At 36.0% G+C, this 15,051-nt stretch overlaps 1 protein-coding gene across 1 annotated transcript in view; it reads left to right on the forward strand.

The window, feature by feature from the left end:
• The first annotated feature begins 516 nt into the window (after window positions 1-516).
• Window positions 517-15,051, forward strand: part of LOC144966957 (uncharacterized) — a 61,984-nt gene continuing 47,449 nt past the window's right edge. Inside the window, exons 1-5 of the mRNA XM_078903651.1 lie at window positions 517-1,077; window positions 1,503-1,589; window positions 2,752-2,813; window positions 3,630-3,846; window positions 5,783-6,225. Coding sequence (XP_078759777.1) covers window positions 1,014-1,077; window positions 1,503-1,589; window positions 2,752-2,813; window positions 3,630-3,846; window positions 5,783-6,225 — 873 coding nt within the window. The 5' untranslated portion in view covers window positions 517-1,013. The remainder of the gene's footprint in view (window positions 1,078-1,502; window positions 1,590-2,751; window positions 2,814-3,629; window positions 3,847-5,782; window positions 6,226-15,051) is intronic.

The following is a 15,051-nucleotide window of genomic DNA, read 5'->3' on the forward strand; positions in this document are numbered from 1 at the left end:
TCATTTTACAGTACTTTACCAATAGGGAGACCAAAATCCGGTCCCCTATTGATTTGACCTCTAGCACATTCACTTTTCTATTTTTAGTTTAAAGTTGTCAACCCAACCGTCAAGGATATATAATTGTAAATCATAGTATTGAAGTTATTTGTTAAACACCACAGTAAGAAGAGTTATGCCTAAATTTTCACGTTGGTCAATAAGGTGACCGCCTGAAAAAAGTACAATAGGGGTACCAGTGTTTTCATCGATATATTTCAATAGTGAGGCAATATATCTTTCCGAAATTTTCTCTAAAATTCTAGAGCATTATATGGATTTTTATAGTAATGAAAACCTAATATAAAATTGTGTGAAAGTTGATGAACTGAGGAATGAACAAGATATACGAATTATAATCTATTTTTAGAAACAGATTTATCGAATCTTGGTCCGGATTCTTATCTTGGTGACAAGAGACAAGCAAACATAGTAACTCTTTTTTTCGTGAAACGTATGTTTAGTCAATTTCGCGCATAAAGAGGCACTCGGCACTCACTCACTCCGCAAGTCAGTAGTAGGTAGGTGGTTATCAGTTATCAGCTTTAATTCTTAGTCAAACGCTTCATCAAACCCATTATTGAGTAGCATGTTGATGCCTGATGCCAGTTGAAGCCATCTCGACGTCGTGAAATGGAGCATCTTCTGTCATAGCAGTAGAATCGTCAGATGCCGCATTTAAATCCTCCATTCCAGGCGTTGCTGTTGCCATATCGATCTTCGAAATGATTTGGTCTAGACGTCAAGTTGACCCGTTCTATGTCTGAAGAGATTTTAAAGTGCAATACCTAACATTATATCTTGATCTACAAAAGAGTCTTTTTAAATGAACCGCTGTGTTTCTATATTTTTCAAGAACCAATGATTATCTGATAACCACTGACAATTGACTTGCGGAGAGAGTGGCCGACGGACGTCCTCTCTATAGCCGCAAGTATTTTTTCGTCACTTGCTGAGTTCCAAACTAGACGTCTATGGCATCGTGGGGTAAATTGATGCTGGAGGCATCATTGAAGAGACACCGAGATAATTTAAATGGTAAGTTATTGGCCATTCTTATTACATCACTGTTGATTTAAGATTTTCAATAGGGTAGACATCACAATCACACACACACCGATTGATGATTGTCACTTGTCAGTCAGTCATTTGGAAGTGGAGTCAGATAATTCGGGAACTTCTGTAGACTGTAGATTCACACTAGTGAGTAAGATCTGTCGTTTACTACTACTACTACTACTACTACTACCACTACTACTTTTAGTTTTAGCTTTATCCAACTCAACACTTCTCGTGTTTATTTTATTTTGGCAAAACTAGAATGGATTTTTGAAAAGAATATAAAATAATTTAAACTTAAACCTGTCTTTGCATCTTGCTTTATGCATACAGTATGCCATATCACAGCCATCACAAAATCATAGTTTAATGTTGAGAATATGCTATTTCTTTTGTAACTTCAGATCAGAGAGATTTGAGCTTTAAAAATCCTGAAAAATGTCTTGCTGTCAATCCAGACAACCCTTTTGATGTGATCTATGATGTTAATGGTAAGAATGTAATTTGATGAGGAAATGAATAACATTTAGGTACACATAGTTTGCTTTTTTTTTTTTTTTTTTTGAGTCATGATGTGTAATACTATTACAGTCCACTCCGGATAATTGCAACTCGTTTAATCGCAACTTTCGGTTAATCACAATATTTCCTAAGCAATGGAAATAATTCTATATAAAAGTCACTGGTTAATTGCAACAAACTTCGGTTTTTTAAAAAGTGGTAAATTCAAGAAATCAAACAGTATATCATGATTAAATTTCATCATGGATGAAATCGTGACAGGTTGAAGAATCGAGAGTGAGCAGGATTTAATGCTACAGTAGTGTGTCACCACTCTGTTAGAGTCGAAAGAGGGCGGGGCTCTGCAGTATGGGTTTGTGACGTCATCGGTGGCCATTAAATAGAAGAGGGGTGGGGCTGGTCATAATCTTGACAACAGGTTATAAATGACAGTTATAAAGAGAGACTGAGCGATATCCTTTGTTTTAGGATTAACAACTGTGCATTGTGACCAACGAGTTTGGTGAGAGCTTATTGTCTCTCATTAAGGCTAATCTCTTTAACTCTGACAAATGTTGAATTGTTGAGAAAAAAGATTGAAACTTCTTCCAATCTGAATAAGATATCGGCTTGCTTCATAGCTGCTTTTGGTTGACAAATCTACACGGGGCTGCCATATGGTTTTTGTTTCAATCAAATTGCTCTGTATGTGGTGGACTAAGAATATTATTTACTGGTTTGAGTTGACAATAAATGTGTAAAATGTTGAAATAGTGGACAGGAAACTGAATTTCGGTTAATCCCAACATTTTCGATGATCCCAAGGTATTGCGATTATCCTAAGTGGACTGTACCTGAATCTTGAACGAAAAACTATCATATGGATATGATTATAGACAGATTGGTTTCTGGAATTATATTTCCGTCCTCCCTTGCCAACTCTGACGTTCTTGAAATTTAAAAGAAAATAGCCAGAAGGTTTCGGACTTAATTTTCTTTTTTTTTCCAAAGGACAATAGTCATAAGGTAAATAATTTTTAAAAAATCCTTTTACAGCACAAGATGGCATGATTTTTTGTTTAAGAGTTTAGAGAAAAACTTGCACATGATAGTCTTCAGCTTTTTTTTTTGTTGTTTTTATTTTCTATATAGACTCCAACTCAGAGCCTGAAAGTGATGCAGAACAAAGTTCCATATCACATGATTCATTTGTGGTAAGTATGTACATTAAAATAAAATCATAACATTTGTATAGCGTTTATCCACAGTTGGCACCATGCTCAAAATGCTTCACATCAACATATTTTGTGGTGGACAAAACACATTTGCCACAAAAGATGAGACCTGCAGTCTGTTAGGCGCAATACAATATTTCAGGACAAGGACAACACTGTTTTACACCAGTGAGATCTCCTAGTTTTTTGTTGTTAAAAATTTTTCTTTGCAGTGGACTTCGCCAACAATAACACTATTTTAAACCTTCCTCGTTATATTTTGAAGTGATATTCATTGATGAGCCATTCACATTTGAAGTCGTTTGTTTTTTTATTTGACAAAATGTGAAAATGATGCGTTTCCAGGAAAAATTAAAATAGCTTCTGTTGGGATTATACTTTTGATCTCGCATTTTGTCCAAATTCTCTTGCATCGTAATGTTTATCAACTTTTTTGTTAACTATATTGCAGTTGCAAGGTTAGGAAGTTCATATTGTTGCAATGACAACCGTTTATATGTCCAGAATCGTAGTGATATAAAAAATTGTTTTGTAGTTGTTGGTCCTGGTGTAGGATTTAAAGAGTTGGTTAAAAACGGTTTACTGAAACCCTGGTTGGTGTATCTATATTTATCCAAGCACAGTTGAACATATTAAATACTTAGACAATATGTCTGCCTTTCTCAACTCTTTTTTATTATACTTGCATTATTAACCAGCTAATTGTTTAGTTGGATTATTAAACAATGGCTCTTCATGTTTATTGTCAACATGAATAAATTGATTGATCTGTCATCTTTTCCACAAAATATACAGGGTCCCGATTTTGTTGCTGACTCCGAGTCTGATTCCTCTACGTACTCTGTGAGGTACCCAATGCTGAGTACATCATTGTCTTTGGAACCTAGTGCTCATTCCCCAACTCAGTCAGAGCCTCATCCACAACTATCACAGACTGAACCTCGTTGCCAGTCTGGGACCCAGGTTCAACCCGAATGCTATACACTTGCAAACCAACGTGTTACGTGCAATGGTGAGTCATTTTTTTGTCATTCTTCTCCTTTGATATTTGTGGGATCAATTTTAATTTACCCATTCCTTTTAAAAGAAAACTTCCACCCCCTCCATGGTGCTGCATTTGTGTTATTGCATTTTTTTTCTGTTTTGGCAGTGCTGCGTCGCAAAATACGCTACCATTTACATAACAAGCACAAATCCAAATTTGATAGGGTGGACATCTTAGAATCTGAAACCCCAATGTGTGAGTGATATCAGTGAAACCAGCCATAAAAATGTTCATGTTTATTTTATTGGGGTTTTTTTTTGTCTGTAATAGACTTAAATTGCTTGTATTGTAAGTGTTAAAATGGTTTTTTTGTTACAACCCATCTATATATTAAAACTGTTTCTTTGTATTTCTATGATGCTTAAGGCTTTTTTTTCACAGACCAGCTGGAAACTTAACGAGAATCAGAGTAGATAACATTTTTATTAATCTTGCAACCTAAACAGTATATGATGATTGGGAGCATTTAAAGAAAAGCACATTTTCTTTTTAATTTGTCGGTACTAAAATTATACTTTGATAATGCCTGCTGTGCTACAAACCCTTTTGACTTCCAGGTTCAATATTTTTCTTTATTCTAAAATTCTTGGGTTTCCTTTCAATGACAACTGAGATCATTAAAATTCAGCTCACAACATGATGTGTGTAGATTTGATGAAAACATATGTTCGAGTTGAGAAGCAGTGTTCACGAACTTGCTGATCGTTTTTACTAGCATTTATTTTCCTAACTTACCTGTATCAATTAACAAAGGCAAGACTCAAATATTTTCTATCTGAACAGTGTGTTTGTTATTGAAATATTTCCGCATATACATGTCATATTTCATTCCCACAAAATATAAATCAGGATTAAGTTGTCTGGGCATCAGCATCGTTCAGGCAGTTGGGGGGAAGTCTTTAAGGAATTAATGAAGCCGATGCTCAACCGGTCTGGAGGACGTTTGATTGATGTCGGCTGTTTGTTCTGCCAGCCGGTGATGTTTTCTCACTCCCTCAATGACAAAGAAAGTCATTGTTATGACTATGAACTATAGTCTATTATTACTTTTGTTACTATATTAATTGTTACTTATAGCCGCTACTGTTATTATTATTATTATTATTATTATTATTATTATTATTATTATTATTATTATTATTATTATTATTATTATTATTATTATTTTATTATTATTATTATTATTATGATATTGCCTTCATTGCATTCTATTACTATTATTGATATAATTAATTTCTGATTGTTGTAAATAATTTATGTGAATTGAATTTTGTCGATTGGCCAAGGGCGTACAATAAACTTAAATGAAATGTTAGTCTTTGGATAGGACTTGGGTCTATTCTTGATTGCTTTTCCGCCTGGGTCGAGTGAAGCATTTGGAGTAAATTTTGTTGCTCAACGTAAAAAACATGACGCTTACCATTCCGCTGATACTGATACCTCCAAGGGGTGGTTGGGGAAAAACCTAAAATTCTTTTGACATTCTGTCTGATTTTTCGCTGAAACAACAAAGGACAATCTATGTATTCAGATGAGACTTCAATGTGTTACTATTCCGATTTATGTTCATATTTTGATTATAATGAAGAGGGAACCCTGAACCCAGTGAAGTGGGTGGATTGATCTATTTATTTCTATTTCAAAACAAAAATATGGCGTCTTTTCACTGGATTTGTTATGTGGCAGAGGTCTCCACAAATCTAACATACCTCTTCCAAAGGAATAGATGGTAGAAAAGTATATAACAAGAAGGAATTATGACAGTTACTTGTCCAGGCCTTAAATATTTGGAATGCTATTCCTCTCTATCGCTGTCATGTAGCTGATGTGCATATGATCTGTCTATTGATTTATTTTCATAGTTCATAGCATGATGTGCTTTATTTTCTTCTTTTTTTTCCAGAGAAATACAAAAAGCCAAGGAGACCCTGTCCATACTGTGGACAGTTGCAAACAAAACTCTCAAGGCATTTGATGAGGAAACACAAAGATGAGACAGAAGTTACAGAGGCCATGAAACAGCCTGTAAAGGAAAGGGATAGAACAATGGATTATCTCAAGAAAAAGGGCATTTTTTATTCAAACACTAGAAACAATTCAATAGTTATGCGTGAGAGAGCACAAGGGTCACATGAAGTTGTTATGTGTGCTGGCTGTAAGGGGTTTTACTCTGGACGAAGGGTTTATGAACACAAAAAGAAATGTAGTACTGAGCATGCTCTGTGTACTGGGGTTGTAAAATTTTATCCCGTGGCTCCCAATGCAAGTAAAGAAATAAAGGAGAATATTCTTGACAAATTTCGGAATGATGAAGTGGGAAATTTGTGTCGATCAGACAAAGCTATAGTATTGTTAGGAACAAAATTGTGGAGTAAAAGTTCAAAGAAGGAGAGAAAAGTTATAATGAGTGATTTACGCATCTTAGGAAATTTGATTTTAAAAACTAGGAAGAGAACGAATCAACCTTCTTTCTCTGGAGAGGACGTGGTGAAGCGTTGTAACTTTAATGAAATATCGCAAACCATTTCTGAAATGACTTTGAAAGAGGATGGGACATTGAAAGCAGGCTTGAAGCTTTCAATTGGATTTATATTGAAAAAGTTAATTAATTTCTTAAAAGGGGAATATATAATGCAAAACAAAATGGAAGAATCCGCAGAGATAGATTTGTTCAAAGCTGTCCTGGATTATAATTGGGATAGTATTTTTTTTACAGCCAGAGTTCAATGTGAAGCAAAGAGAACAAATTTGAGAAAACCCAAAGAGATGCCATTAGAGAATGATATAAAGAAGCTACGGCAATTTATTACTGAAGAGATGGTCCGTATTTGTGAGGATGATTATCAATTATTTGATTCACATATGTTTGTTAGGCTTCGCAATGTCATCGTAGCTAGGCTTACAATGTTTAATGCGAGGAGAGGCGGAGAACCCGCAAGGATGTTGTTAAAAGACTGGAATGATGCAGATTCAGGTGTATGGGTTGATCCCCAGCTTGTACAACATGTCACTGATCCTCTGGAAAAAGCGTTACTTGAGAAGTATAAGCTGGCCTATCAGTCTGGAAAGGGAAGCAAGATGTTGGTCCCTGTGTTGATACCCAATGACACAATTCAGCCTTTAAGGAAACTTGCACAGGAGCGTAAAGCTGTTGATATTTCAGACAACCCATTTCTTTTTCCAAATACAGGAATATCCAAAGATCATGTAAGTGGTTACATTGCCATCAAATATGTCACTTCCTTAGTAAAGGATTTAGAGAAACCCCAGTTGTTAATAGCTGATAAATTCAGGCACCGAGCTTCGACATTATTTGCCTTACTTGATGTCCCACAACACGAGAGAGATGTCTTCTATCGACATATGGGACACAGTGAATCAATCAATCAAAACATTTATCAGTGTCCACTTGCAATACGAGAAATAACAGAAGTTGGTCATTTTTTGGGTCAAATTGATAACTCAGCATCGGTCACTGGGAAGGAAATTGTAACATTGAAACAAATGACTCTGTAGTGAATAGAGACTCAAATGCAAATTTTGGAACATCCATAGTAACAGCTGCAAATCAAGAAGAAATATTTGATGGTGAAGCAGGAGTGCCAAATCAGCTTACGTGTTCTTCAAAACAAACTGAACCCAAGAGGAATTCAAGCAAAAATCGGAGATACATGTCATGGTCAGATGAGGATACAGATAGAGTCAAGTCATATTTTAAAAACTTTGTCGAAGATGTTTCAGCACATGGTTCAAGGGGATCATTACCTAGAAAGTCTGAAATTATTCTGTTCTTAAAACACCACAGGGTATTTTCACGAAAAGGAATCCCTGAAGGTACACTAATTAGTTTGGTGAAGACAAAGATTTTTAATGAAAGAAATAAATATAGAAGGGAAAGAGCGTTTCAATCGGTGTAATGACAATCATGAATTTGATTGTATTACATTCATTGTATTGTATAGTGTTATTGACATATTTTGGGGGTTTACAAAAACGTTTTATCTTTATATAGTACAATCTGTTCATCATTGCAATATCCTTTTTTATATTATATGAACATTCATTTGCTCAGCTTGAGAGACAAATGCTTTGTAGAACCATAGCTGCCAACCGTTCTGTTAAAAACGGATTTGTTCCGTATTTGACTTCCTGAGTCCGTAAGTGCTTATTTTTAGTTCAAAATCCGTATTTTGTAATTTTTGACTAATTTGTGGTAAAAAAGCCATGTGAGCCTAATGAATTATTATTATTGATCCATTATTATTACTATTACTACTACTACTATTGTTGTTATTATTATTATCATTATTATTGGTGTCCAGTGAGAGCATAATCTCCATTTGTGTAGCTCTTTAATTTGAATTATGCCTCTAACATAAATGATTTTCAACAATTAAAAAAGTTCCATTCGTTTATATGACGCCTGTATTTTACTCAAACCTTTCATAATGTATTGGAGATTTGCATAGGATATGGATGTTAGCCTCGATATACTTTGAATATTCTAAGACAGTATTGATACTTTCACTATTTGTTACAAATATTATTTTAATTAAGAATAAAATTAAATCCACCTTTTTGATTGGAAGGTATTCAATAAGAAAATCAATTGCTTATATTGATTAAAGATGACAATGATTATTTCCCTTTATTAATTTATGAAATATATAAATTTAATCCCTTTAAAAACATCTTCATCTGATTTTAATTTTTTTTTTTTCAAGCAAGCTTTTGTAACGGTTTAGGTTCAAGAAAAATAAGTATACTCCATTTTTAGGTGTGTTTATCTTGTCAAAGTAAAGAAGTAGGAATTCTCTAATATTTAGAGGTGCATTTTACTATAACTACTATTATAGTATACTACTTAAAGACCATTATGTTGCAAAAAAGAAAATTTATATGCAATCGTCTACTTTTTATCTAACTCCCAATTTTTTTTAACCCCAAAACCCCCTCCAAGTGATGTACCGTGGTAGTTATGCTTTTCTAACCATCTTAAGTTTTTTTTTTTATTTTAAATCGGTTTTTGTGTATTGGTCCTTATCAAATTTTGGGCGTTAAATTCTTTTTTATTTTGTCCGTTCTAATTTATCTCTTGGGAAACCCCAAGCGGAGGGAGGTACACACTTTTCTTCTATCCCTTAATTTTTTTTTCCAACATGCTTTCTCTTTGTCTTGGAAAAATTTACTTGTTTTTTTCCGGCCCTCCCGGACCTAGTGGGGGGAAGCAGCAAAAAATTTATGTTTGGGGATAATTTTTTCCTTGTAAATCATCTCTCTTTATGTATTTATTATATATTTTTTTTTTTAAAATTATAATGTAATTTTTTGATGTTTTCCTCTTTTGGATTTTTTCTTTTCCCCGGGAAAAATTAGGGGGATTAAACTTAGACATTGGTGATACCTCTTGAATCACATTGATCCCTTTTTGGGGTTTCCCGTTCCCATGTCTTATTTTCTTTGGGGTGCTTAAATTAAAATTTAGAATTTTTTTCTATCCAATTTTTTTCCCTTTTTTACTCGTATATAACCAATTGTTAAAAGGGCCAAAAACCCCCTTAAAAAAACAAAAAAAAAAAATCATTGGGGGAAATGTCATTTTAACGATTAAAATGTGCGGGGAAACCGAAAATTTGGCAACTTTGGCTAGCCTCTTCACTAAAACTTGTTAGTGTTTTAATAGTAATTTTAAAAAACTGATTTTTTTTTTTTTCGATTCGAGAAGGGGGGGGGGGGGGGGGCTTCGGCACCATCGCCCCCACCCGGCAAAATGAGCGTTCCTTTTTTTTTTTGAAAAGTTGGCAGCTATGTAAATATCTGAAAGAACAAAGGGGAAATAAAAATTTTCCACCAATTTAATTCCAAGTAGTTTTTTTTTTAGCATTTTTTAGAAACCAAATTTAAAAATTTCACTTCTTTTTAGAAATTTTTAGAGTTGCAACTTAAGGGACTGTCAAGAAAGACCCTCTGTGCATTTAATTTTTTTTCTTTATCCCCTCACCCTTTAAAACAGAAAATAAAAATTTAAAAATGAAAAAAAAGCAGCAACAAAGTTGAAGGGGTAAAGCTTAAGAATTTTTTTTCTTAAATTTATTCAAACGTTTTCCACCTTTTTTCTTCACTTTATGTTTTTAAAAAATCAATTCAATTTACCGCAACAACAATTGGTTTTATCATTTGGGGGTTTTAAATAAAAACCCTTTTTCACCTTTTGTTGCCTTACACATAGAAAAATTTATGCTTTTTTTTGGGGACCAAAGACTTATTTTACATGGATGAATGTTTTTAGGCTTTTAACTAAAAAAAACCTGCAATATATTTTAATTTATCGTATGTTCATTTTCGGCAAAAAATGAAATTTTTAAACCCCCTTAGTACATAAAACCCCAAGACTCAACGTCAGGGGATAGTTTTATATGGCCAAAACAAGGGGGTTACAATAGAAAGTACTCCAATTAAACAAGGGGATGAAATGACTTTTCAATGACCGCTCGCCAAAAATTTGGATTCAAACCCGGCAACTCGGGGGTCAACAACGTCTACCACGAAAAACCCAAAACAAGCATTTTGCAAGTGTGAAAAAAAGATGTTATGAAGGTTCATTGTGCCCAAGCTGTCCTATCCTCCAACCCTTCACTACGGGGGGTTCCCCCCTTCCAAAGGGGAGGGGGTACTCGTTCTCTTTTCCCCCTATGCTGTTTCCCAATTTTTTTGTCTTTTTTCGGGGGATGGGTTTTTTTTTTTGCCGGCCTGGTGGGAGGGAAAAAAATAAATTATGGAGTTTTTTGGGGGATTTTTTTTCCCTTGTAAATCTGTCTTTTCCTTTATTGTTTTTTTACTATTTTTATGCTTTGTAAATTTGGGTGTTCCCTCTTTTTGGGGGCCCGTGCTTTCTCTGAATGAACTTGGGGATCCAAATAAACTTTGATAGTGGGTCTTGGAACTACTGTTTCCATTTAAACAAATCCCTTTTCCTTACTTTTTTTTGGGGCCTAATTTTTTTTAGAACTTTTTTTTATCCCCCTTTTCTTCCTTTTTTTTGCGGATATACCTTAATGTTTGCAAACGCCGTAAAACCCTTTCAAAAAAAACAAAACAAACCAAGTCCTCGTGATCAACAACAAAAATAAAACCCCCTGGTCCCCCTTTACTTGATCTTAACCTGGGGGCGTCAGGGGGTTTTTAAAGGGGGGGGGGCTGCAAAAAAAATGGGGGACGGGCAACTGGGAAATTTTTTTCCGGTTTTTATCCCAGGGTTTTTTCCCGCGCCCCTTCTGAGGGGGGGTTCCCCGTTTTAAATCTTCCGGCCACTTCCTCTACCACATGGAAAGCTTTTGACACATGGGGCCCAAACTCTTTTAACTTTAAGGGGTTCTTATTTAGACAATTGGGGGGTCTCCTTTAAAAATCTTTGGTATACAATAAAAACATAATGGGCTCCCCCAAAAAGGGGGGGTTTTTTTTTTGGCCCCTAAAAAAAATTTTTTTTACCCCAAAATTTCCTTAAATACAGAAAAAAATTTTTAAAAACTTAGGGGGACGATAATTTTCTATATCCCCTTTAAACATCAAGCACCCAAATTTTTTTCATAAATCTTTTTAGGGAATCAACAAATACTCTTTTTTAACAAAGATTAAACCCATTTAATCAATTTGAACAAGACATATGCGGGGGCCTCCAAAATTTGGGCTTTTAACAGGGGCACCTTAATAGGGGAAATTATACTTTTAAAAATATATATAAAATTTATTTTTTAAATATAATAAATTATCTTTTTTGAGGGGGCCAATATATATAATATTTTTTATATTTTTATATATAATTAAATAAATTACAAAACAAAAAACTAAAAAAAAATGTGCTCCTCTTTTTTTAAAAAAGGGGAAAAAAAAAATTTAAAAATCAATTATGATCAACTTAAACTTTTGTTTCAAGCGGGGTCAAGGGGGAAAGCAAATGTGTGGGTTTTTATCAGGGGGGAAAAGGGTTTTGAAAAAACCCTTTTTCCCCGGCCCTACCTCTCTCTCTTTCCCCTCTCTCTCCCCTCCTTCCCTTTCTCCCTCTCTCTCCCCCCTCCCCCCTTTCCCTCCCCCCTCCCCCCATCTCTCTCCCCCCCTGTTTTCTCCTCTCTTTCCTCTTTTTCTTCCCCCCTCCCCCCCTTTTCGTCCTCTCTCCTTCCTTCCCCCTCTCTCCTCCCCTTCTCTCCCCCCCCTCTCCCCTCTTCCCCCCCTCTTCCCCCTCCTGCTCCTCTCTCTCTCTCCCCTCCCCCCTCTCTCCCCTCTCCCCCCTTCTCCCCCTTCCCCTCTCCTCCCCCCTCTCTCTCTCCCCCCCTCTCTCCTTTTCTCTCTCCCCCTCTCTCTTACCTCCCCCCTTCTGTCTCTCCCCCCTCTCTCCTCCCCCCCCTCCTCACCCCCTTTTCTCTCTGTCTCCCCTCCTGCTCTCCCCCTCCTCTCTCCCCCCCCTTCTCTCCCCTCTCTCCCTCCCTCTCTCTCTCCCCCCCTCTCCCCTCCCTTCTCTCTCCCCTCCCCCTCCCCTCTCTCCTCTCCCTTTTCCCCTCCCCCTCCCTCCCCTTTTCCTCCCCTCTCTCTCCCATCCCCACCCTCTCCTCTCTCCCTCCCCCCTCTCCTCAAACTCTCTTTTCTCCCCCTCCCTCTTCTCCCCCCCATCCAATAACACACCCACTTTTTTTTCCCTTTTCATTAATTTTGAAAATTTTAAAAAAGGGGGAATTTTAAAAGAAAACGTGTTTTTTTATCAATTTTGTTTTTTAAACCCTTTTTTTGCACGATTTATCTAAAAAAAAAGCTAATGAAACACCATTTTTTTAAGAGGTGGGATTTTCACATTTCGAAATATAAAAAAAAATTTTCCCCCCCCCCCCCCCCCCCCCCCCCCCCCCCCCCCCCCCAAAAAAAAAAAACCAACAAAAATTTTTCCCCAAGGGGCAAAAATGCTTTAAAAAACCCTTTTTCGGTCAAAATAAAAAATTTCAAATAAAATTTTAAATTTTAAAAAAAATTGGGGGGAATAAATAGGATTATACATTTATATAACGTAATATCCCTAAACTTTTTTAAAAAACGAAAAAGGGGGTTTTGGGGATTTTTAAACCCAGGGGGGGAAAACCTATTACGCGTACAAATTTTTTTTTTTCCCCGACTGAACAAGGGGGGTTTTTTCTCTAGGGATTCTTTTACACCTGATGCTTTTGGGGAAAAAGGGATAAGGGGGTTTTCAAGACTAAATTTAAAATGAATGAAGAGGGGGGGCTTCAGTCTTTGTTATTTTTTTTTTTATTTATTTTTTTTTTTTTTGCCATTCCGCTTATATAATTTCGCATAAAATGTGTAACCGACTATAAACTTTAAGGTTACACATAGTTTTGTGTTTTGGGGGGTTTATTTCCGGGTTGGGGGTGTTTGAATTTTTTACCAAGCGAATACAAATAATACCGTTCAGCACCCAAAAACCCCATTATAACGTCACAACTCAGGGGGAAAAATTGGTACACGTAGCCCTTTTCCTTTTAAAAAATAAACCAAAACGGCCAAACGTTAACTTTTGCTGCCCCTGACCAAAAAAGACGTCAAAATGCCAAATTTTTTGCCCAAAGAAAAAAAATCGTAAATTGTTTCAATAGGGAAAACCCAAAGGGGCCTTGTTCCAGGGGCACTTTAACGACAACTCCAGGGGGTGCAAAAATCCAAATAAGCGTCAACTGCCAAACCATTGGGTTTCATATAGGTATAAATAAGATGGGGAAAGCTGCCTAACCAAAAAAGCTCAAAATGCCGGGTTTTGCCCCAAAAAAAAACAATCGTTTAAATTGTATTCAATATTCAAAACCATGAAATAACTGGTTTTTCCCGACAAATACTAACGACAACTCACTGCGGGAAAAACCCCAAAAAAAAGCGTCAAAAGCCAGTTTTTTGGGGTTTTATGTCAGGGATAAAAATTTTCGGGTGGCTTTCGTGACACTAGTTTGTTTTTGACGTCTTTTTTTTCCGTGCACAGTTGTGTTGTTTGTTTTGTAAATTGCCAAGAAACAAATATTTTTGGCGGAAATGTTGAAAACCCCTCACGTCTGCTTCCAAGTGGTTTTTGCTTTTTTTTTTTAACAATTTTTTTCATGTCGCTTTTTTTTCGAAGGCGGGGAGTTCCTTTCCCAAGGGGAAATTGGGGGCAATTTTAAAAAGCGCTTGGGCCCAAAGGGGGGCAAAAAAATTCCATCCGAATTTTAAAAAAAAACCCAAAAACAAACTCTTTTTAAACCCTAAATTTTAGGCTGTTAATACAGTTAGGGAAACAACCACAAACGCGGGTGGGAAAAACAATAACAAAGGCCCAGTGACGTCACTGCAACTACATAAAAAGTTCGAAAATTTAAAATCACTCAGTCTTTTTTTTTTTTTTCCTCCGCGTTTTTAGTAATCCCCCGAACTGTATTAAAAACCCCAAAAAAAACCGTTTTTGGATACCCAGTTTTTGTTTGGGCCTTATAGTTCCTGGGGGAAGGGTTTTGGTTCTTGCCAAGCGCAACTATTATATCCGATGTCACCCGGGCCCCCCCCCAAAATCGGGGCCCCGTGTCTAAAACAAAGAAAATCGGGATTTTTTTCTTTTTGCTGGCTATAACTTTTTTTTTTCTTTTTATCAAAAGGTAAAAAAAAAAAAAGATAATTTTTATGCTTTTTTAAACCCCCGGATGGGGCCTTTTTTTCTCCGGGGGAAAAATTTTTTTAAGAGGGTCCCCTTGTTCCGATAAATTTTTTGCCATTTTTAAAGGTTTTCCATGTGTCATTAAGGAGTGAGATTTTTTGAATTTCCTTTCAAGAATTAGGGGGCAAAATCAAATTGTTTGACCCCAAAAATCTCCTTGAGAGGGTCAAGTTTTGGGGGTTTACTCTGGGGGTTTGTGGGGAAAAGAGAACTTTTTAAACCCCCCCTTTTTGCTGAGGGGCGATAACAGGGTGGGGGGAAAAAAAAACGGTTTTTTGGGGGAAAAAACTTTGATAAAATTTTTGGGGGTCAAATTGGGTAGTTTGTTGTTTTATTGATGCTTTTTCAAGTTTTGTGTTTTGTGGGGTTATGATTTGGTTAAAGTGAGAAAAGATGATAGGATGATTTGGTGATAAAATGAGTGATAAAGATAGGAGAAATGGGATGAT

This window comes from Berghia stephanieae, chromosome 3 (genome assembly GCF_034508935.2).
Source record: "Berghia stephanieae isolate SIO BIC M18660-M18661 chromosome 3, UCSD_Bste_1.3, whole genome shotgun sequence".
Taxonomy (NCBI): Eukaryota; Metazoa; Mollusca; class Gastropoda; order Nudibranchia; family Aeolidiidae; genus Berghia; species Berghia stephanieae.